This window comes from Carica papaya, chromosome 4, assembly GCF_054855325.1.
Source record: "Carica papaya isolate Zhongbai chromosome 4, ASM5485532v1, whole genome shotgun sequence".
NCBI lineage: Eukaryota > Viridiplantae > Streptophyta > Magnoliopsida > Brassicales > Caricaceae > Carica > Carica papaya.
Window position 1 is genome coordinate 27,423,089 of NC_142312.1, and position 11,060 is coordinate 27,434,148.

At 32.0% G+C, this 11,060-nt stretch overlaps 1 protein-coding gene across 2 annotated transcripts; it reads left to right on the forward strand.

Annotated features, from left to right (window-relative positions):
• The first annotated feature begins 1,273 nt into the window (after positions 1-1,273).
• On the forward strand, positions 1,274-10,036 carry LOC110820652 (Rab3 GTPase-activating protein catalytic subunit). 2 transcript variants are annotated; one of them, XM_022050195.2, is made up of 14 exons: positions 1,274-1,530; positions 1,773-1,813; positions 2,390-2,590; positions 2,813-2,910; positions 3,108-3,301; positions 3,431-3,612; positions 4,013-4,357; positions 4,476-4,540; positions 6,027-6,075; positions 6,187-6,343; positions 7,319-7,403; positions 7,500-7,569; positions 8,425-8,565; positions 9,562-10,036. In XM_022050195.2, exons 1-14 carry the CDS (start codon positions 1,431-1,433, stop codon positions 9,865-9,867), a joined length of 2,034 nt encoding a protein of 677 aa, XP_021905887.1. In that variant the 5' UTR covers positions 1,274-1,430; the 3' UTR covers positions 9,868-10,036. The 2 variants fall into 2 exon arrangements, with proteins under 2 accessions (XP_021905887.1, XP_021905888.1); XM_022050196.2 differs by having other exon boundaries at positions 2,396-2,590.
• Positions 10,037-11,060: the final 1,024 nt, after the last annotated feature.

Below are 11,060 nucleotides of genomic sequence, written 5' to 3' on the forward strand. Positions count from 1 at the left end.
ATAATTTTTTTATTAACATATTATTTTTACGAAGAGCAAAAATATTAATATGGAAAAAATATTTATATTTTAAAACTTTTACATTTTAATAATTAAATTTTAAAAATCGTAAATTGAATGTTATACTCTTGTTTTTTGAAGGATAACTTTTTTTTTTCTTCTTAATCAGATAATCATTCTTACTTTGTTTGAAATCTTCTAATCCCATATAGATTATGGTAGCTAAGAAAGACATTCAATAAATCTTTGCAAATAATGAAGAGATGGAGTAAATTGTACTCCATTGATTATTAAATTTAGAAAGGTTAAAAGAACAAAATTAACTACTCTTTTTTTTTTTTTGGGTTTGAAAAATAGCTACCTACCTCTTTGATCAGCTTCATACGAAGTAAAGACAAAAGAAAGTAAAAGTAAAAGTAAAAGTAAAATTGATATTGGAGATTTCTAAGAAAATATCCCAGTTAAATAATAGTAAAATTGACATTTGAATAATATAAGGGTTAATTATCCAATAAGAAAAGACAACATTATCCATTGCCTATTCATCAAAATATTTTATCTACTTCACATCATTTCCCTTATCCCTTTGCCAAAAATATGATTTTAATTAACTAAGAGTAATTATTATTTTAATATAATATAGTGTTTTTAATATTTAAAATATTCTTAAATTAAATTTTGCAGATTGATTTTTACTTTCTTTTCAAATAATAAAGTTATATTTTCTTGATTCATTCAAAATTCTAATGTGAAATAATTACTCATAATTATCAAAATAAATATTGTGTCTTTTTTTGTTAAAAAATTTTAATATATAAATCTTAAAAGATCTTATTTTTAGTACGATAAAAATTTAGTTAACAAGGTAGAAAATAATATATTTTTTTTAATAAATTTTAGTATATATCATGATGTGATTTTAAAAATTGATATATACATTCAATTAAATTAAATTTTATTTCTTAAACAAGAATTATAAATTTAAAATTAAAATTTTATAAAATTAATTTTAATTATATTATGTTACATAATTTATTTTTAATTATAACATAATATATAACAAATTTATACAGAATAAAAATCAAAATCACTTAAATATTGGTTAATAGAATCATATTGCACGTCTTCTGTCAGTACCAAAAACGACGCAGCTTAATTTAATGCTTCATAAAAATAAATAAATTTATACTCACTAAAAGAGCGCACATGAATGAGTATTAAAATCACTGGCGGGTCCCACAAAATTAGAAGTCTACTCTTCTCCCAATCTCCTTCATCCCCATTGCAAAGTACTCTTCTCTCTCCCTTTCCCTGATGTAATCTGTCTCCTTCTCTCCTTCAAAACGGTGCCGTTTCTCGTTTTCCTCGTGTCGTTTCATTGATACATCTCCAACACATCTTAACCTGCGCATCTAGCGGGTGCGCCCACTATGGAGGCGCACTCCTCATTTGTCTCCAAAGCCAGGACTGCCTTCCATTCTGCGGCTGCTAAAGCGGAGCGTGTTTTCACTGATTTGAAATCTGATCTAGGTATCTAAGTTTTCCTTATTTTAAAAAAATCTTAATGAATTCCTTTTAATATCTATCGCAGGTTTTTTGTTTTTAGTTTATATTTACTAATTTTGACTGTTAACAGATAATCCTCTCATTACGTTTCTCTGAATTTATTCGTCTTTTTATATTTTACTTTTTTATTTATCGTACTGGATTGGATTTTTGCTGTTATAATGAAAAATTGATCACCGAGTTATCTTCTTGATTAATCGGCGAAGATTCTGATAAGCGGTCACCGAAGGAAGACGATGAATCAAAGGTAAACGTACATTTTCGCTCGAATTTACTTTTCGTTTTCTGGAATTTGGAATCGCTTTTCTCGGTGAAACTGAATTTTGATTTGAATCGAATTTTCTCCTTTTGGTTTATGTTGATTGAAGCTGTTCAGTTGTTTTCTTTTCTTTTGTTTTTTGCGCTTTTGTAATTTAAATTTGTAAAGATGTCAAGTCGTTTCAGTTTGGTTGACGAGAAAATGGAAGAAAATATTTAAGGTTATTCTAAATATTTTTTTTTAAATGTTGAACTGCTATCACGCTGGGCAGGCTTTATTTCAAGAAAAAAAAAATCACGCTAGGCAAGCTGATATCAATGAGATAGAATAGAGCGGAACTCTTTTTCCTATTGATGGAATCGAATCAGTTTATGATTCACTTAGTTCAGTGTAGAATTAAGGAATTTGAATTATATTTTATCCTGCAAAATTTTCAACAGAATTGTTATTCATGTGGTCTTCATGCGATAACACATTTTGCATACTGATGACTTAGCTGTTTAAAAGTTTCTTACCTAAAATCAATACTGTTATCTGGTTCCTCAGTTGTATTTTTTGAAACAGGAACAGCATGAAGTGAAGCCTCCAAGGTGGAGGCCTGCTCATATTGGCACAAAACAGGACTGGCAAGACAGATTTAAGAACATTAGAATAGGGAGAAAAGTAGTCGAAAATCCTGAGAAAGTGGACAATTCTGCCATGGCTGTGCCTTTTTATGATGAGAATGTATACCTGCTTAAAATGAAAAATGATCTTGAGTCAAAGGTAGGAGACTTTTTACATATTCAGTTCCTTTGCCTTTTTGCCTTTGTCCATGCTATTTTCTTCATTTTCCCATTTTTTATAGAGATTTCAATGCTTGTTATTCTCATCAGATTGAACAATTGTTAGTGTTGATTGATGTGAATTATTTGCTGCTTGCCTCGTTTAATATCGTTTTTAGTAAATGGATTATTTCCTTTTTATGATGATTTGGTTGTTTTATAGGGGTCAGAAGTTGCTGCCTTAGTAGAGCGCTTAAATTCGATAGATGCAAATAGTATTCCTCCAACATCTGTCATGAAGCAACTGGCTATAGCTGTTGAGTGAGTTTTGGGATATATTAAATTATTATTGAACTTTCTCAAGAAGAAAAAAAAAGAGCACTTCTAAAATTGACTATCCTCAGAGAACATGCTGATTTTTTTTAAATCTGTGATTTACCCCCACTAAGTGCTATTTCCTGTTTACTGTATTAATCATATCTTTGTTTTATTTTCATTCCTTCTGAACTAATTTCCAGGGCTGGAAAGAGGTCTAAATCAATTAAAGACTTTTTGGCATCAACTGGAGATTCATCACCTGTCAGGGAGAGGGCAGCTTTGACCCTGTCTGCAGTGAAGTCATTAGTTCTTCGTGACAAAGAGGATAAAGTTGGATTTGATTCGGGTGATGAGGATAAAGTCTTGTCATTGATAAGTTTGTTGTTTGATGGAGGTATGTTCATATGCTATGAGCCTGCGGGACAGCACCTTCTCGTATGAGCATAATTTTCATCTTTAACATTTTGTCAATATCCTTTGATGATCTTTCATTTTGATTGTAATATATGCAAGATGTTCACAGAGGGGAACTTCCTCAGAAGGAAGACTGGCTCTGATTCAGAGGCACTTTACGACTTGACATCTTTTCCTAGAGATATTCATGGTGCTCCTCCTGAGAGCTTAGTTGTTAAGCTGGCTGAAGTAATTGGAAGTTTTAAAACAATGCGGAGAATGGCTTTGTTTTGGTGCAAGGTTGTTACCGAAGTAAGTGGCTGCTTTGAGCTCCTATTGTCTGAACTAATTTGAATTGTTGATGTTCAATGAGAACCTTGGTTGTTTAGATGTCTCCTTGATCTTGAAGAACTGAGAATCTTTTTTTTTTTTTTTTACATGAGAACTGTTATGATATGAGCTTCTAATGTCGTCTTTACATCAGATTACAGGGAGCACATATTTTGTCATCTTATGCGGGCAACTATATCTTCCATATGCCTGACTTCTTTTTTTCCTGACAATTAATATTTCTTATTCTAAGCTTTTTTTTTCACCCAATTTAGTAAACCATACATATTTAATATTTTGATACATTGTAGCGGAATATGCTGCTTGACACTTATTGGTATTTCTCTCCTGAAAACTCGTTTGGAATCCTTTAAACATGCAGTTGAGAAGACTTTGGTCTGAAGAACAACACGTGCCAGGCATTCCTCTGGATGAGATTCCAGATTTAAATTCCTGTCTTTTGCATCAGCAATTGCAGGTTATGAATTGTTGTCTTTCCAGGAAAAGACGACGCACCATCGCCACTGAATCATTAGATTCTGTAATGAGGCAAGCCAGTTCAAGTATTGATGAATCAGCTGTTTCTACAGGCACGGTTTCTTCAAGCGCTCTACTGTACGCTAGGACTAGCAGTGGAGAGCTTGTTCTCCGATTAGGAGCTGATCATCAAGTCGAAAAATTTAAATTGTTGGAAACTGGTGAGCCTGTATATGCTCCTGTTACACAGGTTAGATCAATAATATCTTGAATGATTAACACCTTTTCAATACTACTGGCTTGATTTATTTCCAAAAGAAAAAGAATACTGCCATGACTTAGACCTATATTGATCTATCCCAATATAGGAAGGACCTTTGCTTACAGAAGATGTCATCAGAGAAACGGAGGAGTTTGTGCTCCGAACAGGGAGGTGAGGATGCTTGACCTTGTAATAATGATTTCAAGGCAGTACCTCTTAATATTTTTCTAATGATCCTCTTAAATAAACATTTTTCTCGCAGACATCCTTTTGCTAAATGCTCCAGTAAGATTGTTACCTTTTTAAACTTTTATTATCTTTCATGTTCTTTTGGGTGCTGAAAGATATGTTAATGATATTTGACTAAAACTTTTAGTTATTAATTTGAGATCACTAATTAGTTTATATAACATATTTGAATGGTTTTTTTGGGAATTATCCACTAATGTTGGGAGCCAATGCGTGCTTTATCCTTGATTATTTAAATTTTTTTATGCTAGGGATGTAGATCATAATTCTAACATAAAATTAATGGTAAATTATCAATTTAGTATCCGAACAATGGGTTGTGTTACAATTCAGTCCAAAACTTTTTCATACCAATTAGGTCATTGGACTTATAAAATATATTTTAAACATAATCTTTTTAATTAAATTTTTTACAGAAATGGAAAAGCTTTTTCATGTGTTGCTTGAGTTACATTAAAATGACTTGAATATATAATTCTTCTATATAGGATTAGGAATTGAAAAAAAATATCCAAAAAGTAGTCATTGCAGCCTTCATTTTCTTCCTTGATGTCTATTATAATCTGCATGGTTTAACAAAACAAATTAATCATTCTTTTTAAGTTTATTAAGATCAGTACTCAGTTGTTACAACTTTCTTATTCATAGAAAACAAAATATGAGTAAAATAGAAATAGTTTCTGTTGTATTCTATCAAAATTCTAACAATTCCATAGAAAAATCAGAATTAAAATAATTTTGTAAGTTGAAGGACCAAATTATAATGAAAAAAAATTTTAGAACCTGATTAAATAAATGGTCATGGTGAAGTATAATTTATTTAGGGTATATTGTATTTGCTTCCTGTCAAGAGTACTGAAAAGTTTCAGGTTATGTTCTTCAATTGGTGAGAGTTTGAGAGAGAGAGAGAGAGAGAGAGAGAGAGAGAGAGAGAGAGAGAGAGAGAGAGAGAGAGAGAACTTTGATAGGAGCTTGGCAAAATTTCTGGTTAACAGACAGGGAAATCTTCAGTTTTTGAACCTTTCCATTTTCTGCAGGATATTTCCAATCTCATTTCTTCGTTTCCCTGGCCAAGAATGATAACAGTTATCTTTGCTGTGATTAGTTTGGGTCTGCAGCATGTTCTTGACATGGAAAATGATTTTCAGTCTACTTTTATATCCAATATTTGCTTAGTTTTTTATCTGTTTCTTTTTACATATTCAATATTTTGATGACTATGCATTTGTATGTATTGGTGATTGTGTAAAATTGGTTGCATTCAACCTGTCAATGATGTTTGGCACCCTTTGTTTTGCTGATGTTAGCATCTTACGACTAACATGAAGAAAATGCTCTTATTTAGCTAAACATTTCTGTCACATTATTGTAGCTTTCTTTTGACAATTTCCTTCTCTTTGATGGTCAGCATGGGTGCTGGGTGTTCTCAACTCCTCTCTGACATGCAGGCTTTCAAGGTGATTTATGGAATGAAAGTTTTTCTATCTAACAGATAGACAATAGGCTTAAAAAATATTAGGACAGTTTTTAAGATGTACTTAACTAAATATTGCTTCTAACTGTATTAGGCTGCAAATCCTGGTTGTATTTTAGAAGATTTTGTGAGATGGCACTCCCCACCAGATTGGACTGAAAGTGAGCTCTGTAATGATGAGGTAAAATCCTGTGAAGATGGTGATTCTTTGAGTACAAGAGGTCAACTAAGTAGTAGAATGCAAAAAGAAGGTATACCTTGATCTTTTTCTCTTTGACTAATTTTCTGCATTTGAAGTCTTTTATTAGTGTTCCAAAATGTTGATAGTCAATACTAAGTGCAAGTGACATAGTAAACACTGGTATGCTGATGCAAAATAAAGGGAATGCTATTTTTGATGCTCAATTTCCATCTAGAAAGAAAATCTCTATTATTGTTGAGTACTCTCCATTTAGCTAATGAGTATTTGCAATTGGACAAAGTCACTTAAAAAGTCTTCTGGTGAAGTGACATGGTTGATCCTCATTTTTAGTTTTTCCAAGAGGGGATCCTTGTTTTCTGCTTGATTTTCATTTTGAAATGGAACAGAACTTTTGGCTGGTGGTTTGTCTATGCTTCTGGTACATGGTCTAGAGCTGTTATCTTAATGATCTGGGTTTATTGAAAACCATGAGTCCTTGCCCTTGAAACCCCAGTGGAGGATCTCATTAAATTAGCAGATGCATCAGATAGACATATGGTACATGTGGTCCTTACCAATGGCTTGGTTGTGTTATAAAAGACGCAGAGTTTTCAGGGTAAAGTGCAAGTGTCCTGGGAATATTAGTGGGAGGATTTCTGGCACTAATATCTAAAAAATATCCATGTATTGTATTCTGGAAATAATGATTGAGTTTTAAAGGATTTAACAAAAGTTCTGTTCTGTTAGTCTTTAGGCTAGCTTCTCAGCTGGTTTCATGAATTTGGATTTGCATGATGCCTGAGAATGTCTTGGGATGGTTTCAAGATGTGCAAGTAAACAGTCCATGTATATTTAAGAGAGTGTGGGAAGAACATGAGTTTATTCTGCTGCACAAAAATAAATGATAATTTGTTGCATGGATTCTGTAACATGTGGGGTAGAAAGCTGACATATACTAGGAATTTTGAGTACTAGCCATCACTTTCACTTGGTTGGAAATTGTATTATGTCACTGTTTTAACAAATAAGGATGTGTTGATGTTAGGTAATTTGTGGCGTGAACTCTGGGAAACTGCCAAACCAGTGCCAGCAGTTAAACAAACACCTCTGCTTGATGAGGATTTGACAGTGTAAGCTGGAAGGATCATTGTTGATGACACTACCTACAAATTTTAAATTTAAGGATTATGCTTACCAGAAGTGCAATGGTATTGTCAATTTTGTAGTGAAAGTATTCTGAATGCTTTAGAGGACATCTCCCCTTTGGAACTTTTTGAGCAACTCTTTGTTTCTTTAGTAAGTTATCTAATTGAATAAAGTCTGTTTTCTTTTCAAATTTCTGGTTTAAGTTTCCCATAAGTCAACATCCATTATTCATTTATCTTTTTCGCTTCATGCCATAGCAGAAATGGGGAAATTTCTCTTCAAATGTGGCTCTATTTGAATATTAGATGGTATATCATGTAGGCAATGCATTTAATCGTCTCTTTGCGTTCTATTTCTGGTATCATTTTTCTAAAAAATGAAAGCTTAAGAGAGTGGGAAGTCTTAGGACAAAATTTGACACACCGACCCCCCAATTTAAGGGATGCGTATAAAACATAGTGATGTAGGTTCAACTTTAGTCAACTTTAGCCAATTTGAGTGGAGAATGCCTGATCTTCTTTGCTGTAGGTTCAGCTTTAGTAAGATTTGCTTCTTTGGTGTATTTGGCCATGTTCACAAATTTGTGAACATAACTCTCTTAGTTGTGTAGGATAATGGTAAAACATAGTGATGTGTTACAGTTGCTTCAACCTTTCCATTATTCCTGTAAATTCCATTATCAATTTAAAATGTGTCCCAGTCAACTGTATTCTCTAACTTAAATTGGTTTTAAGCAATTCTTTGGGAATAAATTAAGTCTCTGTGACGTGTCATGGGCTTTTTTGAGGCTGGAAGATGTCTCAGGCCCACACGCACTATAATAAAGCTCTTCCTTCTCTATTGGCCTTTAGCGACTTCTGTGAATTCTGTTGACAGAAAACTTGTGGCCCACAATTTATTATTTCTATAATTATCTTTTTTCTTTTTAAAAATCATTTTTATGAGATGATTTGATTAATAGTTCCAATTTTGAAGAAGTAATGGTCATCTTTTCTGAAATTTCAGTTTGGTTTGGGATTCATATTGAGTGAACCTAGATTCTCCACAAACGAAGATTTGTCGAAGCTGTTCAATGAATGCAAAGACTATGCAGTTGCCATTTACCAGGGAGATACATGGAATGAGAAAGTTGATGATCTTTGCCAGGTAGGTTCTGTTTAACTTTGGCAGACTGAATGTTCATGTATTTGACCTATGCTTTGGTGAACCAGTAACCACTGATTATCCAAAATAGTAAATATCATTATGATGGCCTGGATTCCTTATTTCAAACGATAGGAGAAGTTAAAATGGAATACATGCATGCAGCTTATGAGTTGCTGTGATATTTATCCTGTAAATATAATTTTTTTTCCTTTTCCTGTTTCCTATTTCCGCTGCAGTGCTTATGTGGAATTGTGCTAACCCTAAATTCAATATAGTTATGGGTTTTTTGTGGAAGAGAGTAACAGCTCAGAAAGAGATAATCTTTCTTGTTTCAAAAAAAAAAACCTTTTGATTTCTAACAATAAGGGTTTGTCATGAGAAGATCCTGGATCTCTTTGTTAAGGGCTCGTTAAGAAGAAAAAACTTCGATCTCTGAGTTTAAACAAGAAATCACACTTTCCTTTGACAAATTCTGCCTGTTTTTTTCATTTATAGTTACTGTAAATTTTTATAGAAGTTCAAGGACTAGACAAAACACTAGAACTACCTCCTAAGAAATAGGTAACTTCCAAACTTTATTTGTAGCTGCAAAAAATTTATACAAAGTTAGAGACAAAGTAAACTCTTAAACTAACTTGTAAGGAATAAATAACTTCCAAACTGCCTGGTAACTCCCCAACTGTCTGGATTAACCTCGTTTTACATCTAACAGAAAAAGAAAAACCTGCAGTTTTTTTTCCTATTTCAGATCTTGATTCGTGCTCAAAAAAGGATTGTTCATGGAACTACTATTGAAACTCTATCTGTTAACTTTTCCACTATCACCCCCCAAAAACCAAAGCAGAGAACCTATCCTTGGAACTATAGAAAACTAAATCTACCAAAATAATATCTAAGACCTGCATGAAATTTAGTCTTGCTTCTTTCTTGTCTCCATGTGTAAATCACAAAACTTTACTGATCTAGTTCACGACATCAATCTTCATGTTGAATCAGGTTTATGAAACAGTGGAGACTATGTTACTTCGCCCTGAGGAAATCTTAAAACCCGAAGAACCTGCCACCCCTTGTGGTGAACCAAAAAGTAGATTTAAGCGGCTCAGTTTAATTTTTGGTGGCAAGGATAAAGGGCAGAAAAAGCTACCATTGGAACCGCAAAAGAAATCTGATGAGACGCCAACCCGCCAGCCATTCGCCAATTTTTTTGATGGCAAGTCATCTTTATTTTCAAAGAAGCCTCCTAAGCCTGAAAATGCAACCCCATCTGAAAAACCAGATGAAAGTGATTGGACAATTGTCTGATATTCTTCTTTTTCACTTCTTCCTCTCCTTTAGGTTAGTTAGGTTATCATTCTTCTGGTAATTGTAAATTATCCTTTTACAGATGATTGAAAAAAGTGTAAGTTACAGTTACACTTGTAGTTCAATTTTATTACAATTAAAACCCTTATGATATTTTTTGTGAAGGTTATTTGTGCTTTTATAATTTTATATAGAATCCTTGGTCTTTTAAGTTTGAAATTTGTGTTATTAGTTTGTTCTTGTAAAATTATTTTTAATATTTAATTTCTTTAATTCTAAACTTTTATATATTTGTATTTAAAAATTCAGATGCACATAAATATTTTTTAAATTATCATCCTTCTACAGGTGATTGAAAAATTCTGATTTTACTTTTGATTTTGATTTCGATCTCTGGTTCTTTGGTTTCATTAAGGTCTCTTCCTATTATTGATAAATAAATGTAAAATTATTATCTATGAAATTTTAATATATTATATATAAAGATTAATCTCAAATTAATAAGATGATTTCATTATATAATTTAAAATATGTGATTTCATTTTTATTTAAAATTTTCATATCTCAAATTTTGAATTAAATATATATATATATATATATCTAAATAAATTATAAAAAATAACTTTTTTTTTTAAACGAAGTAAATTTAACAGTAACTTTTATGCACCAAATAAAAACAGCATTAGGTACTGCTAACTGAATATAAAATGTTTACATCAGGAATCAATTAAACTCAACAATTACATCAGAGTAAAAAGAGGGTTTTTTTTTTTTTTTTTTTTTCTCTCTCTCTCTTTTTTTAGATGAATGAAAATAAAATAATTGGTGCTGCTCAAAAGTGTACGTCCACCATTGCTTCTTCATATCCTCAGTCGTCAGTAGACTTCTGATCTTCATTAAACTTGTCGAAATGGAAATACTTGGAGACTATATCTGGAACCAAGAAATTTGCAAACCAGTACAAAAACAAAAGTCCCGCACTGAAAAATCAGACGAATAAGCCATTCGTGAATTATCGAGTTACATCTTAAATTGCTGTACACTGCAAATGAATGAATTTGAAGCAAAATTTAAACAATCTATTTCAAAATTTAACACTTTTCATAAAATTTTGAAGGTAAAATAGTTGAATTTCAGTCAACATTCTCGTTAAAGAGTTCAAAATTTTCATTATTTTGACCGAAATCTTTAGT